At 40.2% G+C, this 20,436-nt stretch overlaps 1 protein-coding gene across 1 annotated transcript in view; it reads left to right on the top strand.

The window, feature by feature from the left end:
- Positions 1-20,436, top strand: part of ATP2B2 (ATPase plasma membrane Ca2+ transporting 2) — a 325,928-nt gene that overhangs the window by 182,087 nt on the left and 123,405 nt on the right. Inside the window, exons 3-5 of the mRNA XM_048487339.1 lie at positions 4,118-4,315; positions 15,374-15,631; positions 16,357-16,482. Coding sequence (XP_048343296.1) covers positions 4,118-4,315; positions 15,374-15,631; positions 16,357-16,482 — 582 coding nt within the window. The remainder of the gene's footprint in view (positions 1-4,117; positions 4,316-15,373; positions 15,632-16,356; positions 16,483-20,436) is intronic.

Genomic DNA, 20,436 nt, shown 5'->3' with positions numbered 1-20,436 from the left:
GCAGAATTAGATTAATCTAAACAGTGTACAGAAATCTGTAAGAACTAATTTGTCCAATCCAGAAAGTAATTGTTTTTCCATACACATGGTTGTTCACTACTGAAAGTACCATCTCATGTCCCTGCTAAATATAAGGCTAGTTGTAACAGATCTAAAGATACAGTGGTACCTCGGTTTTCATCAACTTTTTCTGGGCAAAATTTGTCTCATTTTTTGTCGCTCGCTCGCTCGCTCGCTCCCTCCCTCCCGTCTTCAGGGGAAGTCACCCAAGCAAAAGGAAGGTTCCCCCCTCCTTCCTTTTCACTCCCTTTCCTCTGGCTTGGCTTCCTCAAACCCCAGCCGGGAGGCAGAGGGAGCTCCTTATTTGGGCAGTGACATCAGGGGGTGTCATTGCCCAAATAAGGAGCTTCCTCTGCCTTCAGGCTGGGGTTTGAGGAAGCCAATTAACTGGATTTACATTGATTCCTATGGGAAATGGTGCCTTGGTTTTCATCAATTTCGGTTTTCGTTGATTCCTTTCGGATGAATTATCCACGAAAACTGAGGTACCACTGTACATTCCAGCTCAACAGCTTTTCCTTGTGAGAGTTTTCTGCTCAAGTCCTGCAAACTTTAAGTTTGTTATTTATACTTCAATGAAAGGTACAGAAGCCCTCCTGGAATAGACTGTACTTCAGATTAGAAAGATACAATCTGTCGAAGAACCCGGATCAGTAAATCTGTTTCAGGTGTTCTATCAGAAACTTCTAAATCCAATCCAGGATCTTTTTCAGAGATAGATGTAATTGTCAGGCCTGATTTCTGTGGGTTTGCTTTGTGTGAATTTTTCTGCTTGCTAGCACGCAGCCTTCCAGGTGCACTATCTGCTTTCCCTGGCGCCTCTTGAAGACCACGTTCCCAAAACTACTTCTTGCTTGCTGCCTGGATGGGAGGGGAAAGGGGAAAGAATGCTATATGATTTGAAACTGTTGCTGACCTGACTTATGCCTGCAATAAAGAAACCTTTGTGATCCTACAAGTGTCTTCATTGTCTGGTCAAGGGGGTCTTGATAGTAATGTGCTATTCCCAAATCCTAGGAGCAATACACAATGGTATGTTAGACACTGTGGAAGTACTGCTGTTGACCAGGTTGCAGCAAGTTGATGTTTTATTATTTTTAACTAACACTGAAGCCAATTTTAAATGGGTTCTCTCCAGGAGAGCAGTCCATATTATTTGGGGCGGGGGAGACTCCTGGGTTGGGTGAAAGTGGGCAGGGATGGGATGGAGTGTCATGAGATCTGCATACCCGTTGGCTAGGGGTTTGTCGTCGGGCATTCCATCTCTTAGGCAACTATGTGTAAAAATTGCAGAAATGAAAAGTTACCACTTTTTATCAAATGTCTAAAAATATGTTTCAACAAGTAGTTTAAGTTGATACATTTGAATATTAGAAGGACACACATTGGATATCTCTACTGCCTGCTATGCTGTCACTGGCAGAGAGTAATTTTTTTAGTAGGTAACTTTTAATTGGTTGTTCTGGGGCAAGGCTGATATTTGCAACTGAGCTTTGAAAGAGAGTTTCCCTCCAGTCCAGTCTCTCCCTGCACCAACGTCATTTCATTGCTAAAGTCTTGGAAATTACTTTGAAAATGTACAGTTAGAAACTCAGCAAGATAAACTTGCGTAACTAAATCTACAAATCAGTTGCAGTAAGGCACATTTTGAAAATAGTTCTGAATCAAGCCAAATGCGAAGTATGTCCATTTTATGGCTTATGGAGCTTAACCATATCACATTGCAACAGAGATCAGATGAAGTCTTAGGCTGTTCAGCATGTGAAAGCATCATGGAGCAGAATTTTTTTTAAAAAATAAAGATCCAGATAAATACAAGCAGAGGTGGAGCTGCCAGGGGACGCAGGGATGCATTGCACCAGGCACATGCCTAGGGGGTGGGAAATCGCTCTCTGCCCCCCCACGGTGCCCCCACCCCCACACTTACCTTAGTTCATCCTGAAAGTGCAGGCTGAAAAAGCAGTCTGTTCACTTGAGTCTGAAAACAGCCAGTGGGAACGACACTTCTCAGGAGACCTTGCAAGCCCCAAGGTCTCCTGGGAAATGTAGTTCCCACCAGGCCGTTTTCAGCCTCAAGTGAACAGGCCACTTTTTCCAACCTGCACTTTCAGGCTGAACTAAAGTAAGTGTGTGGGGGGGCACCACCGGGGGGGGGGGGGAGAAAACGCAGACTGTGCACTGGCGCAGTATGGCCTAGCTACGCCTCTGCAACCATGAATAAACTAAATATTCTTTGGTGCAAATAATTTTTAAACAGTTCCTCATTTGTCAATGTTACAATAACATATTTCACAATATGATATGTGAATCATGTTGCAAATCCTTCTGCATGTTAAAAAAAGCACATATCAAATAATGATTTTTCATCTGCAGTAGATTTCTCTCCTTCATGGTAAAAACTATTGATTTTAATGCTATTAATCTGCTTGCTTAATCAGACACTTTTGTTTCTTCTGTTTTCTAATGCAAAATGAATTTTATTTTTAAGATTATTTATTGTATTGCATGATTCTCTTTGTAAATTCATTTTATACTTCAGTAAAAGTAATATTTTAGAGAAATGTGTAATCAATATTGCCCCAAACCCCTAGTTATTAGGCCCAAACAAAAAAAAAGCCAAGAAGTGTTTTGGCTTTTTTGACTTTCGGCTATTCCTGCGGCTTCTGAAGCTCAAGTGGCCTTCAGAGGTGGCTGGGCAGCCAGGATTACTGCATGCCAGGTTCGGCTGATCCTGCACAAAGCTCTTTCATTCGACCTCTGAAGTCCAGTCAGCAGGTTAGCCAGCAGAGCTTAAATTAAATCCAGCAGAGATGGAGGTCCTGTGGGTTGGTTAGGGTGGTCTGGATCAGGGAGTCTAATTTCTCACTTTTGACAGAGTTGAGAGCAAGCATAATCAAAAACTGTCAGGACAACATTTTTCCATGTCTGCTACGACTGGTTGTTGATCCATGCAACCATCACCTCCACGTTAAACTATTGTTCTACCCTGGGCTTCCATTTAAGTTGCCCTGGAAATGAAAACCTGTGCTTCACCTGTGCACTGGCTTCAGACTGAGTACTGGATTGGGTTCAAAGTTTTGCTGTTGACCTTTAAAGTACTAAATGGTCTAGGACCCTTGCATCTGCGGGATTACCTTTCATAATATACACCTAGAGAGCATTGCACTCTGAGGGAAACAATCTCCTGATGTATTGTCGAAGGCTTTCATGGCCAGATTCAACTGGTTCTGGTGGGTTTTCCGGGCTGTGTGGCTGTGGTCTGGTGGATTTTGTTCCTAACGTTTCACCTGCATCTGTGGCTGGCATTTTCAGAGGTGTATCACAGAGAAAAGTCTGTTTCACACTGTGTCTTTTCTCTGTGATACGCCTCCGAAGATGCCAGCCACAGATGCAGGAAAAACATTAGGAACAAAATCCACCAGACCACGGCCACACAGCCCAGAAAACCCACCAGAGCCAATCTCCTGATGGTCCCTGCTCTAAGCATTTTCTGGATGTCCTCAGTTCCATAGGCCCTGTAAGATGATGTTCTGCAAGGCCTATGGTTGAGGACAGTGAAGGTTTATACACAAACTGACCTCCCTCTTCCCTCCTCTTCCTCTTCACTGTTATGTACCCCTTCCACCCCACATCTCAGATCACACATCCCTTCCCTTCTCCTTTGTTTTATTTCCTTCCTTTCTTTCCCTCCCTCCCTGTCCTCTTTTCCCTTCCCTGTTGTACCCTACTAATAAAGATGGTCTCCAACAAGTTGTTTTTTGATTTCCCAATTTTAACCTCTCCAAAGTTTACATCTAAGCACAACATTGAGGCATCATATTGTGTAGAGACATAAAGAACAAAATGTTTTAATTAGAAATTCTTTTATTATTGACCTGAAGTGATTTTATCATAATAGATGGTAGTATATTAAATTTCAAATCATTGTAAGTTCCTACAACTGTATTGTTGGAAACTGCTCTGAGCCTGGTTTTGACAAAGGAGGGTGGGGTATAAATCAAGTTAAATAAACTAAGGAACAAACAAATAAAACCATTTATATCTTCTTTATTTATAGGATTACCTGGCACTGCAGCTGACTTAGATAAAAGAAAGCTAATTTTTGGGAAAAACTTTATACCTCCAAAGAAGCCAAAAACTTTCTTACAGTTAGTCTGGGAAGCATTACAGGATGTGACACTTATCATCTTGGAAATCGCAGCCATCATATCTCTTGGGCTCTCATTTTATCATCCTCCGGGAGAGGGAAATGAAGGTAAAACTGTTTCCTTTTATTAAATTGTATTGATTTAAGCTTTGACTGTATGGTTGTGTATTCTAGGCAACAATGTAAGGTGTGTGAGCTGTTCTCATTTCACAAGTTTTGTTTGTTTTCCCATAAATATTTAATTTGAGGAAATTACCTCAGTGTAGTATTTTTTTGTCAATATTTTTCCTGTTTCCATACTTCAGTGAAAATGTATGTTTAAATTATAGATCCATCCCTTTTCATATGTGTTCTGCACTTATGGCCAAGAGATACATCCACAAATATGTTTGGTACACAATACAGGAAGTGCATTAACAATTTATCTATTAGCGTTAGTAAATTCTAAAACCTGAGTAATTTTTTTTCTGTTTCTCAAACCTTATTTTATTTGTGTTAGACAAGTATAATCCCAAGAATGTTTCGTTTTTATTTTGTCTGTTACTGCCTTTTGTTCATTTTTATTCTGCTCTTTGTCCAAGATCTCCAAGATGTGCCCTTGATTCCCCCTTACTTTTCATCTTCACAACAACCCTGTGAGATAGTTGGCTGAGAGGCAAAGAGAAAATGACTGGCCTAAAGTCACCCCAGAGGTTTTCATGGCAGAATAAGATAATGAGAGGAGCAGTCTCTCTCAGATTCTATACTGCATTAACTCTCACCTGTTTGTTTTGCCCTTCAATGTTGAACCACTGTCAAATAGTTTTCAAACGTTCTGTCATTTTGTGCATTGGTGGTGCAGAGGTTGGCAATGTAATTTTCTCTCACCCTCCTTCCCATTCCAGTACTGTCCTTGATTACTCCTCTTCACCTCCCTTAAAGTTATTTCTGTCACACACTCATGCATACACACTTTCTCTGGCTCATTCCGCACATGCAGAATAATGCACTTTCAAACTTCTTTCAGTGCTCTTTGAAGCGGTGCGGAATGGCAAAATTCACTTGCAAATAGTTGTGAAAGTGGTTGAAAATGCATTATTTTGCATGTGCGGAAGGGGCCTCAATGAATTTGGGCATGTATTACTAAGGCCTTGTATTTGGAAATCTATTTTGATTGCTACCTGCTTTTCTCCTTGGATGTTCCCTCCCTAGTTGTGATGAGTACACAGGGATACAGTTTTGTCATCCTTATTTATTTGTGAAGTTTTATATCAACAGAAAGCATCCTTAGCAACTTCTGTCAGTTTACTCAGATTTGTTAAATATATATTGCAGTTGGATATAAACTCCCGTGGATAGGCTTATTACTAGACTATTATTAGCTTTCATACTTCATAATAATGTTATTGTTAGCTTAGTGCAGAGGAATCTAACTATGCAGACAGTGACTGTGCTCTGGAAAGTCTCATGACAGTTCTGATTCTTGGACTATTTGAATATCCCAATGAACACATTTAGTCACATTTAGCTGTGACAGTATAATTCCCTGTGACAGAGGAAGGGGTATGTGTTAAATTATTACCCTTTTCATAGCTCCAGATTGGTCCTCTTAAGTCTGACAGTTTTGACAATTTGTTAATAAGTACATTCAATTGTCCCACGTGGGGTATGGTCCTTCTGTATACCTCTTTGCTTCTATTACATGCAAAGCTCAGCCAAAACAATTAATTAACATACATGCCTATTTGTGTGCATAAATAATCCAGTACGTATAACTGCTGATTTTCTAATTGGTAGTGCCCTTGTGCCAGCTACCGCGCAGAATTTCACAGTATTGCCCACAAGATTGGAGGTTGAATCCTATGACTTCTTATAGCTAAACTAAATCCTTTGACTTTCTTCTGCTAAATTTGTTCCAAGAGAGAAACTGAGAATGAATCATTATAATAGGTCAGTGGTGGTGAACCTATGGCACTCCAGATGTTCATGGACTACAATTCCCTTCAGCCCCTTCCAGCATGACCAATTGTAGTCCATGAACATCTGGAGTGCCATAGGTTCGCCAACACAGCAATAGGGGGAAAAAGATTCTAATTGGGGGAAAAATCTAATAGAAAAAAGCCCCTCTCCCCCAACAAGCATACAAATGACGAGGAAACAGTTTTGGAATGTAAGTGGTCACAATGTTTATTAGTTACACTGACAGAGCCTTGATGAAACATAGGGGCATGGGTTCCTGGCCAGAGGGGGAAACAGCTGGGGAGACACTGCCAGGAAAAGAAGGGAATGAATGCTGGGGAGCTCTTGCAACTGCACCAGCTTTCACGGCCATTTCCTCCAAGTCACACCACCATCCAAACAACAAGGATCCTCCTTACCCCCAATCCCGCTCCCTGCAACAACAGGTCAGCAAACAGGGCTCCAGGAAATCCCAGAGCACACACTTTTCTGCATAGCATCTAGTTTGCTTAGTTTCATAGCCAAAATGTCTATAAAAGGTGCTATTTGAATTATCATGTCTTTAACCTATCTAAAGAATCAGGTCCCAGTGACAGCCAATTGACGCTACTGGAATGATCCACTTTTATTTCTGGAAGGTGATTCCTTCAGCTATTAAAATAGTTATGACCACAAAAGGTCTTTTTGAAAGAGTAATTATAAAACAGTTGGATAATCTATAGAAACGTAAGGTTTCAGTAAATTAGCTATGAAATTGAACTGTTCTTCGATATTTTTATAAAGTGGTTATGATTTTAACAAGATATCTTGAACAGATTGGTAACAATCCTATAACATTGTGAGTAAATCATAGCTTTAGTTAAAGATCTGATTTGAGATTTTAGAATATTATTGCATCTGTATTTAAATTGACAGTTAATTTGTTCTAAAAGGAATAGATCTTAAGATATCCCATATAAAATAGCATGAATTCCTTAGCAGATACACAAATAAATTTAGCTAAGACCATTCCATATTTTCATGTCTTAGGTTTATTCTTACAGGTCCTTTGTTCCTCCATCCTTAGAAGTATAGAATGCTATAGACTCCACCCTCCAAACCAGCCCTTTCCTCCAGGGAAATTAAGATTGCTACACTCCAAGTAGGGACTGGAGATCACCCAGAATTACAGTGCTATCCAGATGACAGATATCAGTTTTCCTGGAGAAAGTAACTCTTTGGAGGGTGCACTCCATGAGTTTATACCCTGCTGAAGTTGCTTCCCTCCCAAGGTTTCTCTCCCAAATCTCTAGGAATTTCCTGGAGCTGGCAACCCTAAGAGGAAATTGATCTCTATATTTGGGAGATCTATAGTAATTGAAGCAGATCTCCAGGCCATGGTGATAGTTAACAAACCTAGAATGAGAGAATGAAGCTGGGAAAAGGGAGAGACTATGGGAGATTTGAGGTTTGGGAAAGAAAAAATAATGAGGGAGGGGGAATGAGATACAGTTCCTACTTGTTCTTTCTAATGATTGAATTGTTTCCATAGCAGTGATTTAGGCTGGAATTCTAACATATTTCTTAAGGAGTCAGTCTCACTTTCCTCAATAGGATTTTTTCTGAGTATGCATGTTTAGGATTACACCATTAAACTCCCATGTGTGGAAAAAATAGGGATTAAAATGGAATACGTTATTATTTTCTGTTTTAAATACGTTTTTATCATGCCTTTCTTTCAAGGAGCTCAAACTATTAAACATCAGACTCCTCTCCTCCATTTTATACTGTAACAACCCTGTGAAATGAGGTAGGCTGAGAGAGAGAGAATGTGGCCAAAATCATCCAACAAATTTCATGTCAGTTTTGAACTGAGTTTCCCAGATCAGAGTCCAATATCCTAACCACTATACTATACTGGGTTCATTTATTTAAAAGCATAATAGATACTTTTGAATGTATTGGTTCTTTAGATTCTGCTAATAATCACTGATATAATCTGGCAGGAACATGGAGCCCACCAGGTGAAAGAGAGCAATAACACATTGCATTAGAAAAAGACAACTACAGGAAGCTGCTGCAAAATACGAAAACAAACCCATCAGTTCACAGACAGGCTGTGAGGAAATATACTGCATGTCACCCCAAAGTTCACAAACAGGCTGTAAAGAAATATGCTGAATGTCACCCCGAAATTCATAGAGAGCCTGTGATGAAGTATGCGTAGCGAAGCATGGGTGCCCTGCTAGTAAATAATAAATGTTCACATGGAACTGGCATATTGGACTTCTTACTGGTCTAGCCCAGTGCTGCCTGCTTGTGCTGGCTGAATATTTCCAAGTACCAAGCAGAAGTCCTTTCTAGATTTGTTACTTGAGATTCCTTAATGAGAGAGCCTCAAGATTGCACCCAAACCCTTTTGCTTGCAAAGCACATGCTTTCTCCCAAAAAGAGACAATGATCAGATGCAAAGGAAAAAATTATTTAGAATATTAAAATGGTAGTTCATGTTCAGGAGTGAATGTGATGAAAGTGAGAACTACTGTGCTGCAATGCATTGTGTAGTAATGTTGATCTTGTTTCTCAGTTATAGTCTAACATGTCACTTCTCAAATTGGGACTGTGCTTCTCCTGAGCTTCTTTGATGTAACTGTACCTATGCAATGAGGCCAGTAGGGAGAGCTTTTATGTAGTGGCTGGATGCTGAAGACATGACACTTCAAACACTAACTGGCTTAATAGCCTTGCTTTTATTAGGACTGAGTGAATGTTCTGTGAGTTTCCATTCAATTCTGTGACGATCCTGAAGCAGAATGTTTGAAAAAGTGATGGCTTATTACCTCCTCTGACCTCAATTTTTACCTTTCATGCTGTTGCTTCTTCTGGAGTATAGAGGCGGCAAGAGAAACTAGGCTGAACTTCTGGTAGTTTGAAGTCCAGAATTATACCATCATGGTAGTATATTGTGCATTTCAACTTCTCTGAGCATTTGGGATGTGCTGCCATTTCTTTTTTTATGATAGAATAATTGAAGGGTGATCCTTGATTTTTTCAGAATATTTTTGTAACAGTGGCCTTTTCCACATCTTTATGTTAGTTGAATTCCTATACCAGAGGTTTAGTTATATCTTTTGCAATTATATTTGAAAACTTGCCTAATAGTGGACAGAAGAGAGTTCTGCCCTTAGGCCCACTGACATTAACCCACTCATCTTAGCAGTTATGCTTAGGACCAGGCTGAATGAGATGCTGGAGATCTGCATTTGGATCTCAGCATATTATTTGGCCTTAAATTGACTCTGTATTTAGTTATTGTGTGTGATAAAAACATAAGATCTCTGCTGGATCAGACCACTGGTCCATCTAATCTAGCCTGTATCCAGTTCATACAGGATATGGATTATGGCTAAACATACTCATACTCATGGCTAAACATACTTGGAAAAAATACTCAACTCATGGCAACTTTTAGGTACAGCAGGGGAAAAAGCAGTCGCAGTAAGGCCAAAGGGTCTATTTTTGATCAGTGAATTGGCATAAAAGACATACAGACTACCCTCCCTATTGCTATAGCCATGATCCACATTACTTCCTCTCATATGGGAAGTTTTAAAGACAGAAAACATGTTGGGATTTCCAGTTAAAGAAGTCAATATAGTTTAGTTCAGCTATTTGGCCCACCAACACAGAATAGGTTAAAGATCTAAGTCAATGGTGGCGAACCTTTGGCACTCCAGATGTTATGGACTACAATGCTGGAAGGGGCTGATGGGAATTGTAGTCCATAACATCTGGAGTGCCAAAGGTTCGCCACCACGGATCCAAGTCATCAAAGAGGTTTGTAGAAATTAATGGGGTGAATCCCTATACAACCACTCCACTGAACTAATTGTAAAGGTTTCCTCCAGTGCCTTCCTCCAAATTAAATGGCTTTCCCATTGGAGGAAGAACCAGTTCAGTTGCAGGGAGGCTCCTTGGAGAATGGTTGGACCCTCTTTCCTTTAATATTTTTATGATATTTGTATGATGAATTTGAATGCCTGTTTTGGACTTGTTTTCATAATAGTCATGTTCTAAGATAAAGCAAGCTTATTCTTAACACAGCATTGTAGAAAACAAGAAAGGGACCTGTGAGGCCTTGTAGTGGTGGAGAAATCCCATTTCCTTTTGCAGCCACTACTTTATTCCTGGTTGTTGTGACTTTCTCCCACCTGCCACTCACTCCTTTTAATTCTCCTCCCCAACCTGGCCTAATGTCTATTCTCTGCCCCTTTTCCCAATTCACTAAAATTTGCCCTTGCAGTTATGAAGACCAAATGTGAAATTAATTCATGAATGATTGCTCCTCAATTGATGCATAATACTTGTAATTGAACAAGTAGGTGGATATATGCTAATATTGAATTATGCATGCAGGTCAAATTATACAGGTGAGATTTCATAATGTCCAGCATAAACAGGGTTAAATAACATTCTTTAAAGACAGACAGCAAACTGAGTAACTCATAGGTTATTTTTGCCTGTAGCCAAATATAAAAAAAATGCATTAAAGGAAAAGCTAAGGAATCTTAAAGGAATGTTTAATATCTATTTTTCTCTCTCAGTTGCAATCAAAGGACAAATATATATTTAAATAAAGCCAGACTGTTATAGTGAAATGTGAAAATTCAAAAATGATTTACCTTTTTTTCTGGAGCGATGATGCTGAATCCTGGCATTTGTGTTTTTATATTGCTAAATTGACCAGTGACTTAAAAGTATTAAGATGTGGTGTGCTGTGTGCTTTTCGGGCTCTATGGCCGTGTTCTAGCAGCATTCTCTCCTGACGTTTCACCTGCATCTGTGGCTTACACCTTCAGAGGATCTGATAGTAGGAAAGCAAGTGGAGTATATATACCTGTTGCAGTATCCAGGGTGGGGGAAAGAACCATTGTCTGTTAACAAGTAAAGGGTGCAATTAGCAAGCTAGATTTACATATGTTGAGTGTGATCCACCCATTAGCATGTGAGTAACAATGAAGATAGCAAGGTCAATAGGTGAGTTCATCTGAATAGAAGTAGCCTAGCTGAGGTTTTGACTGGATCAGGAAGGGATTGATTGTTAGGGAGATAGAGGTAGAGGAAATGCAGGGAAGGGGCAATTGTTGAGGAAATGGTTTCTCAAAGGTAGATTAAATATAACGTTCAGTATCAGGGAGTTTTCCAGGATTCATTGTATCAGAACACCTTAGCGGGGTGTAGTAATCAAGATATGCCCATGGTCCATGAGGCTTTCAGCTCATATTGCCTGGAGTAACTCATTCACTGATTTAATCTTGTAAACAGACCTTTTGCCTTAGGCCTGCTTTTAAAGTGGACTCTCCTCTACCTACACACAAATATGAGAATTGGCTTTTACCAATACAGTTGTACAGAAAAATAATATGAGATCCATATTTCAATAATGTGGGGTGTGAGGGGTAAGCTAACAGGCTTCTCTGTGTAGTCTGACATAGTGGTTGTCAGTGTGGTCCAGAATTTCTGTGTTTTCAAATAATATTCTGTGTCCAGGTTGGTTTATCATGTGTTCTTCTATTGCTGATTTTTCTGGCTGAATTAGTCTTCAGTGCCTTTTGTGTTCTTTGATTCGTGTCTGAGTGCTGCGTTTGGTGGTCCCTATATAGACTTGTCCAGAGCTACATGGTATGCGGTAGACTCCTGCAGTAGTTAGAGGATCCCTCTTATCCTTTGCTGAACATAGCGTTTGTTGAATTTTCTTAGTGGGTCTGTAGATTGTTTCAAGGTTATGCTTCTTCATCAGTTTTCCTATGCAGTCAGTGGTTCCCTTGATGTATGGTAAGAATACATTCCCTCTAGATGGCTATTTATCTTTGTTCATGTGCTTGTTCTTGGTCTTGCAGCTCTTCTGATGTCTGTAGTAGAGTAACCATTACCCTGGAGAGCGCAGTTTAGGTTATTCAATTCCTCTTGAAGGAGGTGGGGTTCACAGATTCTGTTTGGCGATCTACCAAAGTTTTTATGGTGCTCCTTTTTTGTCCTGGATGATGTTTGAAGTTTTTGTGTAGATATCTATCAGTGTGCATAGGTTTTCTGTATACCGTGTGGCTCAATTGCTGGTTTGGTTTGCGGCTGACTAAGACATCTAGAAATGGCAGTTTTCCTTCATTTTCTTTTTCCATAGTAAATTGGATGTTTGGGTGGATCTTGTTGATATGGTCCAGGAACTTGTTTAGTTCTTCTTCTCCATGGCTCCAAATGTTGAATGTGTCATCCACATAATGGAACCATATGGTGGGCTTTTTTGGTGCTGTTTCCAGGACTTGTTCCTCAAATTGTTCCATATAAAAGTTTGCTATTACAAGGCTAAGAACCCATGGCTACCTGATCTTTCTGTTCATAGAATTCATTATCCCACTGGAAGTAGCTGGTAGTGGGGCAATGTTGAAACTGGGCTGTGATGTCTTTTGGGAATTTCTGGTTAATGAGTGGCATGGTGTCTGCTATGGGGACCTTGGTGAATAGGGAAACCACATCAAAGCTGATCAGTTTGTCATTGGGGTTGAGTTTAAGATTGCTGATTTTTTCAATGAAGTGAGCTGAGTCCTTAATGTAATGTGTAGTAAGCCCAATATGGATTTGTAGTTGTGCAGCCAGGATTTTTGCCAAATCATATGTAGGGGATCCAATTGCATTCACAATGGGTCTGAGTGGAGTCCTTGTGGATTTTTGAGAGTCCATAAAGTCTAGGAGGGTGAACTTCAGATATGCAGAGACGTTGGTGTAAGATTGGATCAATGGAGGAGTTCTTAATCAAGGTGTTGGTTTTTTCTGGTGATTTTGTTGGTTGGATCCTGTTTTAGCTTTTTGTATCCACATTGAGCAGATGAGTGTTGCATCTGCTGAATGCTTTGGAGGTTGTAACTACAATTTGCTTTCATGGCAAGATACTAAGAATGTGTACTTGAGTGGATATTACTCTTTCTATTTTTAACAGGAGATAGTTCAAGAGTAATTCTTTTTTATTATTTTGAACAATGTTGGAAATAGCTTTTACGTAGTTTAATGTGTGTATAAAGTAAGAAAAAATGATCTGAATCTTACTCAAGTTTAGGACAGCTTTGGTTGTAACTACTTGTGCAGTCAACAGGAACCATGCATGACTCACAAGCCACTTGCCTTCCTGTTTATCATGCAGGTATTCATTAGCAAGGCTGCTGTCATTATCATCCACAAATAGTTCTTGTTCATGTTAACATTTTGGTTTTTGGTTTTAATTTTATAGTATTTTTGGTAAGAGATTTTTTGGGACAGAAGAGTCATTGTGTTGAAAGCAATGTTCTACCAATAATGAAAATGTAGCCTAATTATTCAATGGGAAAAAAGCTTACTTACAGATTCCTCCCCCACCCCCCACACACACATACACAGAGGCAGGCTCACCTAACTTTGCAAACAGGCTCTCTTTTCACAGATCCCACCCCCTCACACACAGAGAGACAGACAGGCTCCCCTAACTTTGCAAACTGGCTGTTCTGGCTTAGCTGTGACTTGACAGAATTTGTCTTTTGTTCCAGGCAAGAAGTTCTTCAAAGTTCACTACAGGGACCTAGTCCATTTAGGGAACACATACCACAGGTGGGGGAAGGAGGGGAGTATGGCTTCCTCCTAAGCTTCCCCCCCTTTTCAAGGCTTGCTGCCACTAGGGAGAAACATACTATAAGGGTAGGAGGGAGTTTCCTACAGCAAGGGCTGCTGAGAAGTGTAGCCCTTGTCACCCAGGTGGAGCTAGAATCTGTGCCCTCCCAGGTGGCTAAGGACTACACTTCCCAGCAGCCCTCACTTTTCCTGCTTCATCATGAGGAACACATTGCTCCATTGTATAATAAGGTGACTCAATATTGTCCTACTTCACATAATGTGCTCTTCATTCTGGGTGGGGAAGGAGGACTCTGGGGTCATGGCAACTCTACAGCATTATTAGGCCAGCCAGCAGGGTTACTAAAATAGACAGGCACCAGATAACAGAATTCTACTGGCCAAGAGGAATAAAGTGCAGCTGCTCCCTGATGCTGCTTCCCTGCCATCCTTCTTCATTCTATGATTAAAAGCCTCCCCTTACCCTTCAAGTGTATCCCAAGGCCCAGACTTTGTGGCTGAGTAAGAAGAGAAAGGGGGGAAAGAGAGGAAAGGATGTCAGACATTCCTCAGGCCATGAGCAGAACTGCATCTTTCAAGTGAGAGGGGATTACAACCCCAGCCCATGTTTCTGGCTTTAAGCACTAACAAGTGAAAAGGGCTCAATGGCGATATCCCCACTGCCGATTAAATCCCGGGATACTCACCCGAAAGATCCAGGTTTCACGAAGAACTCCCCACAGCTGAACCACCAAACGTAGATTCATCGCCGTTCTGGCGCTCCCCCCCAAACCTATGTTTTTCCCAAACCTGCATGAATGTGAACCTTTTTTAAAAAATGTCTCCAATCCAGATTGGTGGGGAGGTTTGGGGGTCTAATGTGGTCTAATTTCCCGCCATAGAGAGTGACGTGAATGCCTTCCAGCCAATTAGAGTGTGGTGGACTGTGCGTGATGAGCACGCAGCCTTTTTGTTTGTTTGTTTTGCTCAGCTTTTCCTGTTTTGCTTGGCTGAGGCTATTGTTGAAACATGTGCACAAGGGAGCGAGAACCACTCTAACGTGGGCACAAGAGAACGGGAACCAGTCAAACGGGGGCACAAGGGGTCAATCAGAAAAAAGCTGTGTATTGCGCATATGCATTTCTGTGCTCATGTTACCATGTACTGTCGCGACAAAAAAAGTTCCTTCCCTACACGGCACGACAGTAAATCAGGATAGACCCTCCAAGCCAATCCTGTGTAAGTGGGGATTGTCACATTCTTTGAAATTGAGATAGGAATAGATGCCTTCACTAGAAACATGCTCCAGTGGGGAGGGTGAAACCTTGATGAAAAGGTGCAGTTTATTTTGAAACCTGGTTGTAACTGTATTTAATTTTCAGTGGGGATTCGGCCAATGTGAAGTGACCCCACTGAAGATGCTGTAAAGTAGCTCCATCGAAATGATGGTGTTATTGTTTTTAGTAGCATTGTTGTACACAGCACTCCATTTCCAGGCAGGAACTTATTCGTAGCATAATAGCAGGTATTACTTTATGTTATGTTTAAATCCATATGTACGTATCTATAAAACTAAAATTTTAAAAAAATGACCTGCTGTTTTTGTTTCAAAAGATTGTGCTACTGCATCAGGAGGAGTTGAAGATGAGGGGGAGGCAGAAGCTGGCTGGATTGAAGGCGCTGCCATCCTGCTCTCTGTTATTTGTGTGGTCCTGGTCACTGCCTTTAATGACTGGAGCAAAGAGAAGCAATTTCGTGGACTTCAGAGTCGAATTGAACAAGAACAGAAGTTTACTGTGATCCGGGATTCACAAGTGATTCAAATCCCAGTAGCAGAAATAGTAGTTGGCGACATTGCACAGATCAAATATGGTAAGCATTGTTGTTTGTGTACATTCTTCAAAATATGTCTCTAGATCCCTGAAGCTACTTTTATGGCTTGTTGAATAATGCAACAAGGAATAACTATTATAGCAGGGAAGAAGTGCCAAAAGAATCTGAAATAGTGATGGATGAATGCTGTCAGCACATACTGAGAAAAACAAACTACACCATCTAATTTGTTATTTGGGATGGTATTCCAGAGATTCAATTCCATTGTGAAAAAAGATAGTGTTGACATAGAGAAGCTAAAGGAAAGACTGCATTTTGTTGTCACTCAGCTATGTATTTGTAGATAAGTCACATATACCAGGAAATAGGTAATTACCTAGCATTGCTAAAACTAGTACAAAGCCCTGGTTAGTAAATGGATGGGAGACCACCAAGGAATGGGGGCTTCTATGCAGAGGAAGGCTATGCAAATCTCTTGCCTTGAAAAACCTGTGGGGTTGCTGTAAGTTGACTATGATTTGACAGCAGTTTAGACATGCACACACATGTTGGCATCTAGAAATATAAAGCTCTGCCTGGGAGATGATGAATATTTCAAGGTTAATACTGCTCCTTGCAACAAATGTGTAAAATGGATCAAACTTTAGTATTAATTACTACAATGTATTTTGACAATCATATGTTCATGATTGCATTAACTTTGAAAATTCTTGCATTATTCCTTAAATCATGTTATTTTTTCACAATTTGATTTTTTTAAATAGGTGACCTCTTACCTTCTGATGGGGTATTTATTCAAGGAAATGACCTTAAGATTGATGAAAGCTCTTTAACAGGAGAGTCAGATCAAGTTCGCAAATCTGTTGACAAAGATCCAATGTTGCTTTCTGGTAAGGTGAATTCAATTAAATATTTTGGCTTCTGTAGAGGTTTTCTCTGACTGCTGTATTTTTTCTTTCTTACTTCACTTCGTGGTGAATGGATGATTAAAGTTATCACTCCTTTCAGATTGAAAGTTTCCTTGTCAAGACATACAACAACAAGGGATATGCTCTGGTATCTCAGCAAAATGCTATGGTCAAAAACAGCTTCTACCATAGAGTTTTTGCCAAATACCAGAACATCTCCTTTATCACTTTCTGAAGTGACATCACACAGGAGATGTCAAGGCCTAGGCATCATTTTAAACCTGGTAAAATCCCACCCTGCCCTGCCAGTAACCAGGAGGAACCTGGCCATTCTAAATTTGAGTAACTTAATAAATTGATACTTCTTGAATTCCTCCTCCTTCAATTTGGAAATATGTGAAGCTGACATCCCCCCATTCCCCCCATAATGGGTGCCTTATCATGTTTTCCAATTAATAGTCTTGGCAGACTCTAAAATATTTCTTCCTTCAATCTTAAGTTGGTCTAAATATGTGAATACAAGAATGATTTCCCAGTCCATTCATGATAGAACAACGTGTGTGTCCAACTTGGGGATTTCAGTCTGTTTTAATAATATAATGTTGTTATCCTCACTTGTCACCATATAATTCAGTTATGTTTTATAGATAAATGTGTTCTCAAAGGTGAGTGTACTACATTTATCTCCAATGTTTACTGGTTCTTTCTAAATTCTGAATTAAAAAGCACAGTGTTCTTGGTGAATTCCAGCATAGAACTGGTTTGAGTTAGTTCCTCTGACTGATTAGTGCTTGCCATCTAAATACATTCACATTTTGTGCAAATTGAGCTTTCAGTAGAATTTATGTTTCTGGCTTATAGGGTGCCAAACAGGGCAGGATATTTTATATTTTAGTTGGCTTCTATATTAATGCTTGGTATCTCCATATTTGTTTTTTTCTCCTCCTCCTTTTCCTCATCTTCCTCTTCTTTCAGTAGCAGTTCTTAGAAAGACAATGATCTGCAGAAGAGGGTTTTTTCCCCAGTCTAGCATACACTACTGGGCTGCATGGGCCAGTGGACTGATTAGGCATTGTACATTCATACGTAGTCAAATTTCCATTTTTTGAAAAGATCATGAAGTTCCTGGAGGCAAATGTAATCAGACTAAGGGAAGTCAAGAGGAGAATAACTTTATTATCATTGCTGCTGTTATGGTCTCCTTCATCCAATTCAAACCCCCTGATTTTTCATCTAGCCCATTTTGAGACTCATGTTTTTTGTCCTCAGTTGGCCAGGCTAGATAGCCTTGTGCTTTGGTTTTGTTTTTCAACTTTCTACTGAATCTGACAGTACCATTCTAAGCAGAACTGCATCCTTTCACTAAAGTAATTTGGTTTAGCGAGATTTAACACTGCAAAAGCAGTCGAAGTTGCAGGCAGTTGTGTAGATAATGTGGAAGTATCCAGATTAATTATTGTGGGGGGGCAGGTAATAGATAACAGCTGCAAAATAAGATGCTGCCTTGTTACAGCAATTTATGATGTCACATCTGTCTTCTCTGAATATTAATCCTTTTCTGTCAATCAGGCAATTGGGAAATGCATGCTTACTTCCTTCTTAAAGCTACTGTTTTATATGCCAGTCACAGGCAGATGTATTGAGATATATTAGGTTGGTTTCTCATTTTCAGATTCTTGCTGTTGTGATTTTTCCAGCGCAGATGCCTTCTTTGTCTGCTGTCTTGTTTTGGCTATTCCTGACTCATGTACTGGAAATGAAAAGCAAGCTTTTTATTTAATTCTGTGATTGCTAAGAATAGTTACAGAGTGATATAAATGGAATCCTAATAGTGTATCAACTCAGTTGTCAGGGGGGGAAATATGCTGAACAACAAATGTACTCCAGGAGAAAACCACCTCTACAGCAAATTTGTTTTGTTGGCACTAAAACTATATCATTATTAATCAGAGGAAAAAATAATGTAATCCTGAGATATTGCTTTTGAGATTTCACACTTGAGGAAGTATGTGCTTTGTTTCCATATGTATCAAACAGTTAGAAATGCTTTGGAAAGTAAAATAGCGGAGAGCTATATTGCCATACATTTGATACTGAAATAAGCAGCCTCTCTTCTCTATATTTAGCCTGAAGTGCACTCTGTTGGATCCAATGTCCAGTCAACTGAAGATATCACTTCATGTCTTTGTCCAAGTGGACTCTGTCTCGTAAACATTCATGCCACAATATTATTGTCAGCTTTTAAATTAGCAATTAATTAGCAGTAACATGAGTAGTGCTTTATCATTTTTGAGTAGCAATGTCAGTATTTCATAGTTAGATCAATTAATGGTTACAGTTTATAAAGTGTTTTTAAAAAACCTACCTTACTATGTATGATGATGACATGGAAAAAAATCAAATAGGACTAATAATTATGCCTTTCATTGTGTTGCCTGACTGACAAGGCTTACATCATAAGCCCAAACACATTTATTCCATTCATTTGAGGACAACTTGTTCCCAAGTAAATGTACTTACAATTGCTGCCTAAGGCACCATCCAGAACCATTAGAATCAATTGAGTTTTTCCATTCACTTCAGCATGGCTGGATTGCATTCATTCAAAGTGTTTTGGACTATACTGTCAACGTTATATAAAAACATACTATTGAATGGCTCAGGCATGGTGAGTAGACAGAAGCCATAATTAGGAAGCACACAAGAGATTTCAAGAAAGTGCTTTACATTCATTAGGCCCCAGGGTTGATCCCTTATATTTCCAGTAAAAGGAATTCAGTTTATAACTATTGGGAAAGATCACTTTCTGCCTGAATCTGGGGATTCAACAGAGTTTACAACACACACACACACACACACACACACACACACACACACACACACACACACACACACACACACACACACACACACACACACACACACACACACACACTTACTTTGTCTCCACAACAGCCTTGTATTATTTGCTAGGCTAAGCAGTGGCGTAACTAGGCAAACTGGAGCCCTGGGCAAAACCTGAGTTTGATGGCCCCCCAGGCACGTGCCCAATGCAACGTGCACCCCCCCTTGTAGCTACGCCCAGTGGCGTATCTAGGCAAACTGGAGTTTGGCGCCACCCATGGGCAGCCACCTTCCCCCACTGTGACCAAGCAATGATTTTTTACACCAGGTTGTTTCAAAGTCACCATCACATTATAGAACATGCCCCAACTCACAAATCTGAACACAGCAATAAGCCATGCCACACAGCAGAAATAAATTTTTGAAATTTCCAAAATGCTTTCAAAATGTTTTATTACTGCTATGAAAACATTTTATGGTGTTGTATCCAGTCCCCCCGATTGAGGGAAACAGCATCACTTTCATTGTTTCAAAGTGATGCTATTTTGGGGTTGATTCTCCCCCACCCTGAAACAGCATCACTTTCAATGTTTAAACTGGGGTCCTCAGATTCTCCCTTTAAATCCATGTCAAAGGCGGGGGGATTTAAAAGGAAAATCTGGAGAAATTTGGGAAGTGCCTGCTGTCAGGGGTGCAATTGTTAAGCTAGCAGCACCAAACTTTCAGGGTATATTTAGGAGACTCTCCTAATGATACCACCCAGGTTTGGTGAAGTTTGGTTCAGGGGGTCCAAAGTTATGGACCCTAAAAGGTGTAGCCCCATCTTCTGTTAGCTCCCATTGGAAACAATGGATGATGGGGCACCCCCTTTGGGAGTCCATAGCTTTGGACCCCCTGGACCAAACTTCACAAAACCTGGGTGTTATCAGTAAGAGACTCTCCTGATGATACCTCCCAGGTTTGGTGAAGTTTGGTTCAGGGGGTCCAAAGTTATCAACCTTCACAGGTGTAGCCCCCATCTTCTGTTAGCTCCCATTGGAAACAATGGATGATGGGGCACCCCCTTTGGGAGTCCATAGCTTTGGACCCCCT

This window comes from Sphaerodactylus townsendi, linkage group LG03 (assembly GCF_021028975.2).
Source record: "Sphaerodactylus townsendi isolate TG3544 linkage group LG03, MPM_Stown_v2.3, whole genome shotgun sequence".
NCBI classification, from domain to species: Eukaryota; Metazoa; Chordata; class Lepidosauria; order Squamata; family Sphaerodactylidae; genus Sphaerodactylus; species Sphaerodactylus townsendi.
Note: the sequence above shows the minus strand (reverse complement) of the source record. Positions and strands in the feature narration are given on the sequence as shown.